This window comes from Falco punctatus (genome assembly GCF_963210335.1).
Source record: "Falco punctatus genome assembly, chromosome: 1".
NCBI classification, from domain to species: Eukaryota; Metazoa; Chordata; class Aves; order Falconiformes; family Falconidae; genus Falco; species Falco punctatus.
Window position 1 is genome coordinate 40878788 of NC_137580.1, and position 15850 is coordinate 40894637.

Consider the following 15850-nt stretch of genomic DNA (forward strand, 5'->3'; position numbering starts at 1 on the left):
GGCTGGGAAGGTTCGGAGAAACCCCCTCTTCCTGAGGCCAGGCCCTGCAAAATCCCCCTCGGCTGGGGATTTCCAGGCGCGTCGGGCTGCCAGCCAGCCCCCCGGGCCGATTCCCCCATTTCCCGGGCTTCCCCCACAGAAAGGGCCGGGGCCAAAGCGGCACGGCAGGTCCCAGCCCCCCCGGACATCCCTGGGCTGACGCGGGGCTGAGGAACGAGGGCTGCTCCCCTTCTCCCATGGGAGGGCAGACCCCTCCATCCCGGGGCCGGGCTCTCCCAGGTGCAACCCCCCCTGCAAACACACCCCCGCCTCCAAAACCTGCTTTTATTTACATTTCAAGTCAAATCACATGCAAACTGTTTTTTTTCCTTTCCTCATTTTTCCTTAAGAATAGTGTGATTAGCAAAAAAGATGCATTAGAATTTTAAAATAGCAATTAAATATACAAAAATATAGCTTACAAAAAAAAAAAAAAACAAACCCAAAAAAACAACCAGCAAACGTTTTAAAAAATATTCTGCTGCAGAATTCGTAGTGTACAAACACGTCTATGAGGCTCCTCGCTCCATAAACAGTCTCGGGAGTCGCACGGTATTTACAGGAGGGGGGACAACACCCGGAGCCTTCCCAGCCCCATCCTGTGCCCGAGGGGGCTGGGAAAGCTGCTGCCATGTAATACTGACGTACCCCGGCTCCAGGAAAAAGGGAAGGAGAGTTGGCAAAGGCAGAGAGGGACGCCGGGGCGTTTGCTACGGTGCCCAAACTGGCCCCACGGGGCGGTCAGAGGCGAGGGAATGGCACAGCTCCCACCCCCCACCCCCCCCCCAGCAGCTTTTGCGCTCGATGCCGGTTGGGTTCGGGGTGTTTTGGGCAAGGCGAAAGGGCGCAGCTCACGCGTCCATCACCCAGAGCCTCCCCCGGGCCAGGCTGACAGCGACGGGGTGAACCCCAAGGACAGGAGTTTTGCCTGCCCCCCTTCCCCAGCAAGGCCGTGCCGCGGTTTCGAGGAGGTGGTGGCGGGTGCCGGCTCTCACCGGTGATGGCTCAGTGCCACGATCGTGCCCGCCGGAGGGACTCACGGCCCCGCTGAGGTAGCCCGTTACACCGAGGTGGGGGACACCGCCCTGGGGGAGGGTGGGTGGGGTAACCAAAGCCCACGGGACCCCACACTACTGCCACCCTGCCATCTCCCAGGGGCGACACCGGCTTCCCCGTCCTGGTTAGCCCTTTCGGAGGAGCAGTGGGTGCCGAGGAGGCTCCCAACGGCCGCACGAACCCCAGCATGGCTGCACCCATGGTGCCGAGATCCAATTTTTTAGGTAGGGATTGCAAAGGCGGAGGTAACCCCATCAAAAGAATGGCAAAGAGGAGAACGAGGCAGGAACCAGCCGTGACGCTCCAGAGTCCCCCCATGCGGGTCGGGCATCGTTTTTGGCGGTGTCGGCGTGGCACGGGGGCAGCAGGGCTGGGGAGCATACTGGGGCGTTCGGAGGGCATGTCATGGCGTTGTGGGAGGCTATCGGGCACCCTGGGTGGATCAGTGCTGCTCTGTGATGGCCCACGCCGCTTCCCGGTGGATGTCGCGCTGGCAAAGGGACGTGCTGGAAGAAGAATATCATACAGGTGCCCACGGAGGACCCCAAGTCCCCCTTCACACCCCAGGAGGGCAGTTGAGCCTGGGCTCAATTGCGAGACCCTTCATCCTGGTATGGCTCCGCGCAGGCAGGTTTTTGGGGTGTGGGGCTCTTCTGCTTCAGCTGGTAGGGACGTGCCCCCCCATAAAGTGCTCCGGGCTCCCCACCCGGCCACCTGCGTCCTCGCCTGTCCCTCCGTGCTGGTGCCATAGTGCTTTGGTTGTCTCCAAGTCCCCCGGGGCTGGTGGCAGGGCAGTCCCTGGGGCAGCGGAGCTATACGATGTTCTCCGCGCCGGGGAGGGGGCCCTGGGGGGGGCCGGGGTCCTGCTTGCTGTGCAGCTGGGCCAGCTGCAGCACTGGCATGTTGCAGAGCGGGCACACTTTCCGCACCTCCAGCCACTTGATGAGGCACCTGGTGGGGGACACAGACACGGGGGGGTAGTGGTATTACATGGGTGCTGCAAAAATAACCCCCTAACTCAGTGCCCCACACAGCCCTGCAGGGTGGCAGCCACCCCTGTCCCCCCGCGGCAGTGAGGGGCTGTGCCCTGGGGGCCACACCCCAGGCCTGACCTGTTGTCACCCTCCCTGGAATGCTGCTGGTGCCCAATTTTCAATTCACCATTTAGGTGCCTTTATATTTTATTAGGGCTCTTTTGTGTGTGTGTGTGTATATCTGGATTTTTGTGTACATATATATCATAATTTATATGTATTTGTGAAATAGAGATATAAAAATATATACATACACAAAAATATAGAATATATAAAAAGTGACGTGAATATATGCATTTTATAAACACATGATCTATAGAAGGTATACAAACATCTCATATATACATCACAGAATGTATATATATGATGCATATAAAATTCAGTGGTTTATGTTTTTGTACAACACATATATGTAAAATTTATATTATTTTTTTTCATAGAATCATGGAGTGAGTTGGAAGGGGCCCGTGAGGACAACTGTGGCCAGCTCCTCACTCAGCACAGGGCAACCTACAAGCTAAACCCCACAGCCGGGAGCGGTGCCCAAACGCCTCCTGCCCACCGACAGCCCTGCGGCCGTGGCTGCTTCCCTGGGGAGCTGGCTGCAGCGGTTCTCAGTGCCTATTTTATAAATATATATATAAATGTTATATATGCAGAGATATATACACACACACACATAGATATAAATATACATTCTGGAATATATGAAGTACGTGTGTGTATGTATATATAAAATTAAGTGGTTTGCCAGTCCACGACTGGACTTTTGCTGCTCCAAACACAAATCCATCCAATGAGGGGCTTTTAGCTGCAATTCCCCTCCTTCCCCTGGAACTGGGGTGGGAATAAACCCTGGGTGAGGAGCAGCACTACTAGACCTCCGGGGCTCGCCAGGCAGCCAGGGTGGCCCAGCTGCAGCCCCCCCATTGCCCACTCACTTTCTGTGGAAGGCATGTTTGCAGGGACAGATCCCCAGCTCGTCCTTGGGTTTGAACTCCTCCAGGCAAACGGCGCAGATCTGGAAGGAGAGGTGGAGAGAGACAGCAGTCAGCAGCAGGGGAGCACTTTTTTTGCACATACAAATGACACAGACATCTCTGAACCAGCCAAAACCCTCCCCCCCCCCCAAAGAAAAACCCCTGCCCCTAAGCGATGCCCTCAGCCAGCTTCCATCTCCCCAGTGCTTGCCTTGTCCCACCCCTGGTTGGAGGAACGAAGGGCAATTTGGCTTCTGATGCCAGCAAGGATACACCGGGAGTGGGGAGAGAAACCCTCCCCGTGCTACAGGGAAAGCAAACTCCTCTTTTGCTACAAACCCCCTGTTTTGACCAATCAGCTGCTTTTTGTTTTTGCCCCCCCCCCCCCCCCCCCGCCATCCCCCCCCCCCCGCCATCCCCCGCCACCGTGCCGGAAGGTTTCTGCATTGCAGTGGTGTGGCATCGCCCCCAGGGCCTTCCCAGGCTTCACTGCCCAGCCTTTGGGCTTTGGGATCGGGCTTCAGGATCACAGCCTGAGGCTCGGGTCTCCCTTTCCTGATGGAGGGGACCCCGAAGCAACAGCCACAAGCCTGGGATGTGTTTTGATGTGCCATAAGGCTTTAGAGTGCAGGGGGATGGATCCACGCTGCTGCTTGGCCCCTGGGACTGAACTGCATCCGTAGGGATAACTCTGGGAAGAGGAAAAGGCAAAGGGCGCATGTGTCTCCCAGGGCCGGGAAGGTTGGCTGTTTTCCCTCCAGGAAAGAGACCCAGCCAAAATCTGCTTCCCTCATACCGCTGGCTTTTCCTGACCCACTTTGGATAATCCTGGGGATTTTGGATATTCCCAGCTGCTTTTCACAGCCTCCCCGGCCTGGGAGTCTCTGGCAGTCCGAAACAAGGGCCAGCCCTGCTGCCAAAAGCCCTTGGGATGAGGCAGGTGGCTGGCAAGCACCATGGGAGGCTCCCGGCTTTCCTGGGGATGTGGTGCCCATCGATACCTCCCAAAGCTTGTTGGATACTTTTATCGAGCAAGCAAACACTGGTGCAGCTGCTCAGGCCAGCCCCGGAGGAATGCGCCCATCCTGAGCTCCGTGAAAGCCTGGCAGAGGTGGCGTGACGGAAAAAAGGGGAAAACCAAACCCTGAAGCACGGGGCTGAAGAGCTAGATGGGCACTTTCCCCTCTGCAAGGCTCCAGGAAGCCCTGGCAGCCGCCCCACGATGTTGCAAAATCCGCCCCCCGTGTTCTGCTTTCCAGAAGCGCTTACTGTAAATACCCAAATCCAAATGCCCAAAAAGGGATGTTTCAGAGGGAGCTGGAGCAGAACTCTTCCAGCCCTTCCCAAATCCCAGGGAAAGGCTCGAGCTGCTCTGCCCCCTTCCCTGAAAGCATCTTGGCTGGGAGAGCTGCACAGAGATGGGAACAGAGGAGAAGGGGGAGGACAGCAAAGGGTTATCGCTGCCATTCCGGCTCTGGCACACTCCCAAGTCCCTCCTGCAACAAGCTTCTCACACCAGGAAGTGCTTTTAAGTCTGTGTGACAGTAAAAAACCCCACTGCAGGTCAATTTAATGTGAGTGGATCAGAGACAGGGGCCTGAAGCACAGACTCCATATCCCTCCTGCCCTAGGAATTTAGCCCCTGCACTGCGGGGAGCGGAGGGTGAGGATGAAACGTGGGACACGTTGCTCTCCTCAGGGAATTAAAACCAAAAAAAAGCAGCTTATAAACAAATGGAGCTGGTATTTAACAGCTGAGTGGACTTGTGTCTGGGATGCAGGTAGGCATTTTTGTGGTTATTAGGGGAAAGGAATCCAGCCCACGTTTGAAGCATGGTTCGAGCAGATTCCTGCTCAGTTTCAGCACAAAAAATGGTCCATAAATAGGGATGCTAAGCCCCAAAGCAGCCTGGAAACCTGCAGAGAACCTCAAGGGGCAGGTAGGTGGAGGTGGATTAGGATAACATTGTTACTCTGAGCCACATTTCAGCCTCCTCTCAACCCGTTAACACAGAGGGACCCAGCACAGAGCCACTGCTGTGCCCAACACTGCTGGCGCAACTCCCCCTGCGAAGGTTAAATGCAAAGTCCACCGGGGCTTTGCTTTACAGCTGCTGCAGACTCTGCCCCCCTCCCGACCCGGAGAAGAAAGCCCTCTGTTTTGGGGACTGCAAAAAGTGGTTTTAATTCTTAATGTGTCCAAGCAGACATGCCTTTGCCTGCCTCTTCCAGCCAGCTCTTCTCTGCAAAGCTGCAAACCTGGAGCGTGAGGGGTAGAAGCTGGGGGAACATGTTTATCTTTGATTTCAATTAAATTTCAGCAGAGTTTACTCTGCCCAAGTAACGCGGCTGGCAGAGATATGCTAGATATCGTCACGCTCTGATGGCGGCAAGGCTGAGCGGGGCTGGAGGGGACAGAACCGTCAACGGACACTGTTTATAACATGGCCCAGTCTGTCTCTGCCTCCCTTTTTATCCACAGCTTTTTATTGCAGTGATAATAATAATGCAATAAATAATAAAAATAACCACACAGCAAACAATAATAATACAGTAAAAGCTAAAGGGGGCCCAGGAGGAGGAGGGAGATGGTTTAATCCAGACCCCCTTTGCAGATGTGCTTTTACTGGCTGCATTAACAAGCAGTTAGACTTACTGGAAGAGTAAAGCAGCGTCAGGAGCTGCTGCTAACCTGCCCTGGCCACATTCCCTCAAAAAGCAGAGCCAAGGCCAGGGCATCCTGGCTCGGGTCCAGCCCTGCCACCCTGCCCAGGCACTGCCAACACCCCACGCTGCGCCCAGGCACTCCCAGACCGGGACAAAGGTTTCAGGGTGCTCCGTTTCTCCAAGAAGAAGTAAAGCAGTTGTGCTTTCCTGATTTCCAAAGCACACCTAGCTATGTGTTTTGCTCCCGATGGGAGTTAAACTGGAGATTTTGCACCCTCCTACCATCCTCCATCCCCTCTCCAGTGCGAGGAAGAAGAGGGTGAGGGAGTCTGCTGCTATGCTACTGCCCCAGGGACATACTCACCTCATGTAGGTTCAGCTCCTTCACCTTTTCCTTGAGTATAACCTGTAAAACAAGAGTGCCAGGGGTCAGGACACAGCTACTGCCATGAGCGTTCGCAGGAAAAATCTCCATAAAGAGGGATTCCATTTAGCATCCCAGTAGAAATGAAAACCCCCAGTAAACCCATCACAGCCAGGGAGCACATCACATCTTCACCCCTGCACGGGAACAGGGGGAAGGCAGCACTGGCACAGCTGTAACCACTAACACGAGGACCAAATCCAGGAGGTCTCCTCCCAGATTTAAACCTCCTGGGCTCCCACACTCTGCAACAAGCTCCTCCACTGACATCTGCCACTTCATTTTCAGTCCATGCAGGCTAAACACCTGGAGAGGGCTACAAACCCAGGACGACCTGGTATCAGCCCATCTCCACCCAGTTTCCTGCTCAAATGACACATCAGAGACAGAAAAATTATACAAGCCCTGGAGAAAATGGGACGTTGAAGCAGCTACCTGAACTGACCTCTTGGTCGTGTTTATTTTAACACAAGGCACTGGCATGTGTGGGACCATGCAGAAAACAGCTGGGTTTGCCAAGGTGTCGTGGAGGTGTTCCCTACGACAGGTCCACATGAGAGCCCCATGGCTGCAGGTGGTTCGGAGCAGCCGGGTCCAACCCAGGGAGCAGATCTGGACCCCACAAAACATCATTTAATTGCTGGGGAAGCAATGGTGTTACAGCTCACCAGCTGGAAATAAGCTGAGGCTTTGAAGAGGTTCCCAGTTGAGGTGTGTCAGAGATGTCCCCACTGCTCAGGGACCTCATCTGAAAACGCAGAGACCTGCAGGCTAACAGGTGAGAGATGCTCCCAGGATGCCCAGCTGGTAGAAAAACATTAAATCAGCAGGGACAGAGGTTTGTCCGGGTGTTACAATTTCTCTTCACAAAGACCAAAATGCTACCCAGGAGAAGAACAGTACAAGGAAATTCAATGGAGTGACTACTCCAATGTGTATTCAGCACTAAGCAGAAGGGAAGAAGCTGACAACTGACTGCGTATCATCTCACCTGTTTGTAGGCGTAAAGCTCTTTGTGTGCTTGATGTCTGAGCCTGCAATCGAAACACAGAGAAACATTAATTCAGGCAAAAAATCAGGATTACTGTAATATCTCAAAGTTTCATTTCCTTCCTTTCCAGATTTAATCATTTTTTTACAAAAAAAATTTCATTTCAGAAATTAGTATGGCCACATGAGACTATATATTTAAGCAACAGCCAGCTTTCCGTGTAGCTGGGAAGGCAACACCTCCATCCAGAAGCACACAACTGCCTCCCCTTTTCCTCTTTTGTCTTCCCTCATTTTCCACACAGACAGCACCTGCACCGTTAAGACCAGCAAAAACTGTTGAGTAAATCACGCGCTACCATAAATACCCTCAGTTTCCAACCAGTTCTGCTGCTAACAATTTCTAGACTGGACGTGGCGCCTTTTTCCAAGCGATAGGTATTCAGAGCCAAGGAAAACTCCACTCGCATCCAAGCAATGACAGGGATAGAGACCTCCCGGCTCAGAGGTTTCCCACCAAAGCCCCCATCCTGCTGCTTGGGAGATGTTGGGTTCCTCAAACACAGCTTTATCTTCAGTTATAAGATCAATTGTGCTGCTTCTGCCTCCCAAACTCTTCGGAAGAAGCATTCAACAAGAGGCCACCCTTCTGGTTGAGCAAGCAAAGGACAGCTATTTATCCGCAGATAACACCAGAGCAGAAAGCTCTGGCAGAGAAGCAACCAGATGTCTTCCATCTCTCGCCTCCTATCACACGGGGCAATTTAATAACCAGAGATAACAAGCTGCCAAAAACCGCAGGAGAACAAACGTGCATCTTGGGATTTTGGGGGGGTTTGGGTTTTTTTTTTCCTAATCAGGAGAGCAGACGGGGGTGTGCTACATTAAGGCACAGGTTGACAAGACTACACAATCACCCAGGGCACTCCCTGCCCCAGGGAAGAAGCCAGGGCCACAGCCAATGCAGCAAAATCAGGATTATAAACTGCATAAGCTGGCTCTCCGCCCTGCTTTCAAAGCACTCTGCTCAGCATAATTTTGGGGGGTTTGGGTGATCTTTTTTCCCCAACAGCATCCATTCCTGGAGCAAATCAAGGGACAGAGATGGAGGGGATGAACCTGTTGCAAAAATGCCTGCTGCTGTGGGAACTCCATCCAGCGGCAGCAGGAATTTGAGGCCACAAGCAAAGGGCCAGTCCCGTCCCCTCCCTCTCCAGCCTCCCCTTCTCTGGGAGGCATGGGTGGGAGCATTTTTCCCCATTCCTGGGGACTGAACAAAACAGCAAACACAAAAAGATCACATCCCTCCATATTGTTAATAAAACGTAATTCCACGGCAGAAAAAACAGCAGCCCATTTCCCACAGCCCGCCAGAGCGCTCTGCAGGAATCAGCTGGCTGGAGAAGCCGAATATGCTCCTAAAATAAATACATTTTTAAAAAACTAACTGAAATGGCTTTTCATTACAAGACATGGCATTTAGTGAAGCGCTCCGAAAACGCAAGAGGGAAGTCATCAAGGCTAAAGAGTTGGCCAAGGACTTCTAATAAGATGTCAGTGTGTGTCTGCAGGGCTTGGACAGCCACAGGAATGTTTTCCCCAGCCAGCCTCGAGAGTGTGATTTCAGATGGGAAACCCCCTCGCCTGTAATTTCACTTTGAAAATATTCTGGGAGCTGTCTCAAACCCGGGCTGTTTCATTCTGAGCTCTCAGGGGCTTCCTGATCCCATAAGGCTGCAGCGAGTAAGTTATAAAAATAGGATGTAAAAATACATCCCTATCCTTTTTGTTCAAAAATACTCCAAAAAAACGTGGGCCTTAAAAGTCAAGGAATGGGTAAAAATGCACCTTAATGCAGCAGACAGAGTGGCAAGTAAGTCAGCAGCTCCTGAGCCCCAAGTTTAGAGCCATCCCTCCTCCTCTAATAATGCTGCCTGGCAGGGAACCTGCCTGCAGAGCCACGGATAAAACTGCAGCAGGCAGGAAGGAGAAGGCTGGGGTTGCATGCCTCCACCAACGACCTGAGCAGAAACACGAGCAGAAGATGCACGAACAATAGAGAAAACAGGATGAAACCAGCCCAATCCACAGGGATCCTGGTGGCTGGGAAACTGGTTATGAAACACAGATGGGGCAAAGCTAGATGCACGGCTGGAGACCACATACAGGGGGAAAAACTCCCCCAGCACAGGAAAAAGCATCTGTCTTATGAAGAACCAAGCAGCCGCCAAGGCTTTGGCCCTGATGAGCCAAAGCCACTGGAGGGAAGGTGTCACGCAGAACAAGCCCAAGCTTCTGTGGATGCGGTGGTGGCATCTGGACCAGCAATGGCGAAGAAGCAACCACCTGGCCATGGATCTGTGCAGCTCCACGCTGTCAGAGCACGGATGCTACAATGCCATGGGCTAGTGCTGAGCTACAAGGGGAGACTTTGCCAAAAAAAACATCGCCCTGAAGGTTATGGGGAACGGCACGAGCACATCTGGTCCTGAGGTGTGCAAGCTCAGTCTGCTCCTCCACGCTTTCCTTTCAAAGCCAGGATTCCTGGGCCAGATGGATGCTGGTTGGACCTAGGGCAGCTGTCGTAACGAGACCCCAGATCCTGGCAGACGTTATTCCCCGTCGAGCCCAGGGCTTCATCCATCTCATGTCAAGAGCTGTGACTCCGGAGGAATTTCTGGCAGATGGCTGATTCAGATAAGGGACCACACAGCATCTTAAAAGCCAGCGCATGGCTGGAGATCGTGTGTGCACGCGCATGCCATCACCCATCCCTGAATTTAATAACCACCTCTCATGGATTTTGTGATCTCTTCCCAAGTTTTCCATGCCTCCCACAAGAAAGGGAGTACTCTGTTTCTCCGGGTGACTCCGAATCATCTATAGCAAGTGAACTATGGGAATGAAATGCAGAGGAAACAATTTTTTGCAGGATTACCTCCAAGATCTGCTTATTTGACACTTCACAGCAGAAAGTGTAGAAACTGGTACTGACTCTGGCTCATTGCCCCATCACTGCATCACTCTCCCAGCCTGGCTGGGCTCCTTGGGCTCTCCAAACCCAACTGCAGCATTTGATCCTGGCAGGTCTGAATGCAGAAAGAAAGAGCCCTGTAAAAAAGGGCTTTTGAAGGGCTCTGTACCCTGTGCCTCCCGTAGACTTTAAGCCGCTCTAGTCTGGGCAGAGATGAGCCCTGCATAACCCACGGCAAAGCACGGGTATAGAGGATGCTGTGGCGTTTACCCAGGGTGAGCGTGCCTTCCATTTAAACCACGTGGAAAGCACAGCATCGCTTGGCTCAGTGTCCTTCTGAACTGAGTTTTATGGGACCGAAGGCAACACAAGGTTATTACTTTCATTAATTCAGCAGAGATCAGAAGCAAATCACTGCCTGCAAAATTTCATTTCCTTTTTCTTTCCCCCTTTTCTTTTCTTATTTTCCCAAGTAGAGGCAGCATCCATGAGGGTAGGACCTGGGCTTTGTAGCGGAGTGGTTTGCGGCGGCAGAAAAATCGGAGATTTGCCTGGACTGCGCACAGAGAGCACTGCTCTTTGCTTTGTTTGTGGCTGAAATGCCTATCGGACTCCGTTTTGAGCCAACCTGATGAAAAATGTCACTTCTTCCTCCCATCAGAGAGGGCAGCACGTTCTCTATTCACACAGTTGCGAAGCGCAGCCCAGGTGCTCTCCTCCCCTGGTGCATCCTTCATTTAATGCCACCAGCTCTCTGATGAGGGGGAGACACACCAGATACTGGCTCTTCTTCACTCTGGATGCCTCCCCAGCTGGGGATGCAGAGGAGGACAGCACAGGATGCTCTGATCTGGAGCAGGTGATGAGAACCAGGGATGGTGTCAGGAGTTCCACTTGGTATTTGCCAAATATTTGCAGATGTGCAAGTCATGAGAGAGGAGGGAGATGGAGAGAATGGGCTGTGTTGCTTCTCCACCTAAGCAGGACGTGGGGAAAGCCATGAGCTGCTGTTACCTGCAAATAATCCCCACAGGTGCAAGCAGAGCCCTGGAGCTCCCGAGGGGACCTTCTTTGCCCAGACCCCTCTGCCTTGGGTCTGTTTCTCTGTGACGTCACTGTTTGATCCATGCTGCATCTGCTTGTTAAATTAACAACCCTCTTTTATACAGCCTCCAGATGTAATTCCATTAAAGTCAACGCATGTCATTGCAGAAAGGGTTAGAAACATGGGGGTAATCCAGGAGGCTTTAGCACCTGGTATGGGAGGGGGAAAAATTCAGTTTAGATTCAGTATCTTACTTTGTACACCAAATCTTCCTGCCACAGGGCTATGGGTATTTGCTTGTTATGCAGCCAGGCACCAGTAATGCTTCGGTGTTTAACAGCACTGAAGGGGAGTGACATGGGAAATCTTTCCTGGAATGATCATTTGCAATGCTCTGCACTTGCAGGCATGTGGTCCTCTCGTCCTGCTGTCCACCTGCAAGGCTTTCCAAACCACGCTGAAGCTTCAAGCTTTTATACCCCACGCAAGCTGAGATTACACGGCAGCTTCAGAGGTGGATACTCCTGGGGCGCATCCGCACAGCTAAAACCCGTGGCACAGAAAAACCCTCCCAAACAGGGGCTGGAGGATTCCTGTTTGGCTGTTTTGCCAATGATAGAGCTGGGGGCGGTGGTTTGAAGAGCAATTCATAGAGTCTCCATAGAGTTTAGGGCTATAAAGGGATCATTAGATGATCTAATCCAACCTCCCATCTATCATAGGGTGTTAAATAGCACTTCGTTACTCCTGGGAACGGGAGCCAGTACGTCTCATCCAGAAAGGTCCTCTGTCTTGATTTAAAGACATGAAGAGACAGAGGACTTGCCACTTCTTTTGCTGGCTTATTTCACCAGTTACTCAGCCTCCCTCTTACAACACACCTCCAGCTTCTAAATTTAAAGATTTTCTGGCTTGATCTTCCAGACATTACTACTTGTTATTTCTTCTTTGGGGCAGAACACACCCAGCAAGACCTGGTGCCCAGAAAAATACTCTGAAGGTCCAAAAGGCTCTTCATTTTGCAAGCGAGCCATATAGATTCAAGCTCAATCTGGGCAAAACACATCCTTGATCCTTCTGAGCACCATTTGTCTATTTTTTTTATTTTTGCATCCCCTCCCACAGGCATCCCAGCTAAAATGCAAACGCTGAACACAGATGCAATACCCCAGCACAGGCCTTGTTAACATCGAGCACAGAGATACAAATTGCCTGGTCAGGGATGACCTCTCGATCTGTTTCCGCCTTGTTTGCCAGGGAGGACAGATGTGTTGCACCTTCAAACACCCTCTTCTTGTACATAACTGTGGGCAAAAGTGAAGATTTGATGTCCAGGCAGCCCCAGTCACCCCTGGGTAAGACTGGGTTTGGGCGTTTGGGCTCACTTGCAAGTTTTACAAGATTTTGCTTCGTACAGAGTTGAAAATAGGTGATAATTATCACATATTTCGAAGGTGACACTGAAATCTTGCTTCCCTGGTCTGCAAAAGTAGGACAAAACATCTTCAACACCCTCTGGGTAGTAAACCTGGTGGGACTGGCTGCTGTGAGCCAGACAGATGCAGCCTCTGTGGTGCAAGAAGAGACCTGACACCTGCCTTACAGGTACAGAGGGATGTACGGCTAGCAGGGAACTGGGCCATCTGAAAAGCCAGAGGGCGGGGAAAGGGGATGGAAAAGCTCTTCTGCAACTTGGCAGAACTCTGGCCCTGTGGGATTTCAGCAGCCACTGCTGGCAGAGCGATGCCCTCCGCTCCCAGCCCCAGGGAGAGGCACAGCCAGCCCTGCATCCCAGGCTATCAGCACAACTGGCCCCCATCGCTGCCTCAATTCCCAGGCACCGTTTTTCCCCACTTGCCTCTTGCTCTCCCTCCGGCAGGAAGAGTTCCTCCTCTCAATTAGTGGCCTGACTCTCTCCTCAATGGCCCATAAAATAACAAGTCCCAAACTAGAGCAACCTTTAACCCCCCTGTCCCACTCCCATCGTTCAGATTAACAAGTCAACTCTGCATCATTAATCTCTAAACTGTGCTGTTGAATGAGCAATTTGCGTACAATAACGAACAGAGCAGGTATTAAACATTTCTTATGCACACAGTACACAAGTTACTCATTAAAGAGGAAAACGTGTTGAAACATTAAGCAGAAAGCAGGAACCATAAAACATCCCTTTCCAGTCTTTTTGAGAAGCCAACTACGTTTTCATGCCTGTTTGAGCACACATATAAATGTATCTCCCGTTTTTAAAGCGGATAATGTAATTGCCTTGCTCCAAGATACCCTGGGCAGCCAGCGTTCAGTACTCACTGCGTACGCACCGGGTCTATTAGCTCTATTAGGGATGAATGTTGGATCTGACACTACATGGCTGAGCAAATTCTTTGATGATGCGGGAAAGTTAAATTACTTTGGGGATCACATCAGGCTGGCATGAGACGCATCGTGCGATGACAAGGTGATGCCATCCTCTTTTGGGGATGGAGGGATCAGCAACAGGCTCAGTCTGAACCAGGGCAGCTCTTGAAAGCGGCCAGGAAACACTCCCTTACCTGATCAAGTAGCAACAGAAGAGCAAACTGAGGATGAAGACGAAGATGGCCGTGCCGAAAACCACGATGTATATGTTGAGAGGCAGGTTCTGGAACCCGATGTTCGGCATCCTGAAACTGTAATGCTGGAAGTCCGAGCTCATGGGTAGGCTGCAGAGACAGGGAGAAAACAGATGGATGTGAGGCTCCTTCGGCAGCACGGGATGCCCTTTGGAGACAAACGGTCCTTCCAAAGGCAGGCGGAGGGGAAGAAGAGGGAAGCAAGCAGTGCTGCCTTCTCGCTTGCCATCCCCCGGGGTGAAGGCATCCTTTCCTGAAACCGAGCCCCCTGCTCAGCAACCCTGAAAACAAAGCAGGGCTGGATCAGCCAGGGCTGGGATTTTTCTTCTCCCGCTGTGAGCTTCTCCTCCAGCTATTTTCCCCTCTTCCTTACACACGTCATCCTTCAAGTTAAATGCTGTATCAGATGGGTGGTGGGGATTTGCATCCAAGCAGCGCCAGCTGCAGCCGATGTCCCCCAAACCTCTAATTTCATTAGTTAGGCCAAATACTAAAAGCAGCCAGCAAGCTTGTAGCAAGCCAGGTTTTCTTCCCTTCCCCTCCTGCGGTTTCTGAGCCAGATTCCTCATTCCGTACAAATCCTCCCTCTAAAACCATTGAGCATGCACGTGAACCGGCGCAGGTTCAACACACTCCCCACGCATCCCCGGCAGAAAGGAGAGGACAAGGACATTCCGATGCCATACAGCAGCACTGCCAAGAAATTATAGGGGCTGTAAAAAGAGACTTGGTTTGGTTTTTTTCCATGTGAGATCTGGGTTTGGTTGTTTAAAGGCATTTTTGCAGGTTTCAAGTTTACTTCTCAGTACAACCCCAGGCTGCTCCCCCCAGCAGCAAAACCCCAAAGCACCCGTGAGTGGCATCCAAGAGGAAGATGCAACGATTTTGGCCGTTGACATAACCACATCTCAGATGTGTGACCAAAACCTCCCTGCCTTCAGTCAGACCCAATTGAAACACGAGCAGCTGCCCGGGATAACGACTTCAGTGTATCATCTCTCCCATGATTTTAGTTTTATGATTCATCGCACGGGACACTGATATTTTACAATAGCTCTTAACAGGGTATTTTTCAGGAGTCAGGCAGAAAACCAGCCCGATGTTTCTGTATCACCATATAAACCCTTTTGCTGCTGTTAATGCTTAAACCCCTTAACTGGAAAGCACATATTTACTATTTCTTATTATTATTCCTTTCTATTGCAATCATTCTCTGAGCCACTCACCCTTGAATGATCACAACTGTCTCTGGCCGGGCATAAAGTTCACCCACCCCCAGCTTAGAAAAGGAAGTTAAAAAACATGCCTGTTTTTCCTTTTGGCCCACAGGAGAGGGCTGGATGCAGCGTGCAATTCAGTTTCACAGGGAAAGTACCTGCAGTCTGAACCCCATTTCCCAAATAAAATTACTGAGGAATAACAAAATCCTCCCCCAGACTGGGGAGTTTTCACTGGTGCATTAATTGCACAGCTCCCAGTTTTGCATTGGATGAGAAGATCTTGGGGAAACTGTGGGATCTGAACCCAAACGCATTGGGGAAGGATGCTCCAAAAATCAAAGCATCCTCTGAATGCCCTGCTCCTCCAAGCAACATCTTTGCTCCCGCATCTCCTTTTCTCCTTCAGACCCCTTTCAATCAACCCCCCTGGGCTTTCCTCTGTCCTCCCATCACATACACATTGCTCAGGTAGATATACATTGCATGCTCCCCAGCTGCTAGGCAGGGAGCAGACTCACCTTTCATCCCGGCTGCTTTGCCAGCACTAGCCCCTCACCTGCATCCTCCTCACGCCCCTTGCTGAAGGCAGCATCTCTGGCAGTGCCAAACCCCCACCCGAGATCCTCCTTGCTTTCAGTTTCCTCGGCTCGCTGGAAGTTTCGAGGCAATTTCTGGTAAAGCCTGGATTTGATTAAAGCCTCCAGAGACGAACACGCATGTTCAGAAACTCTCCCAGCCAATGTGGAAATGCTACAGGAGCTCGGGGAGCTGGCACACGCGCTGCGAGCACTGGTGGGGATGGGATTTTACAG

General features: G+C 51.6%; 1 protein-coding gene across 4 annotated transcripts in view; it reads right to left on the reverse strand.

Moving 5' to 3' along the window:
- Positions 1–310: 310 nt before the first annotated feature.
- The window catches only part of RNF24 (ring finger protein 24), a 101684-nt gene continuing 86144 nt past the window's right edge, over positions 311–15850 (reverse strand). For all 4 annotated transcript variants that reach the window (XM_080396872.1, XM_080396873.1, XM_080396875.1 and 1 more), the window contains 5 exons: positions 13759–13908; positions 7192–7234; positions 6141–6182; positions 3071–3150; positions 311–2046 (listed from right to left, as the gene is read on the reverse strand). In XM_080396872.1, coding sequence (XP_080252998.1) covers positions 1908–2046; positions 3071–3150; positions 6141–6182; positions 7192–7234; positions 13759–13908 — 454 coding nt within the window. In that variant the 3' untranslated portion in view covers positions 311–1907. The remainder of the gene's footprint in view (positions 2047–3070; positions 3151–6140; positions 6183–7191; positions 7235–13758; positions 13909–15850) is intronic.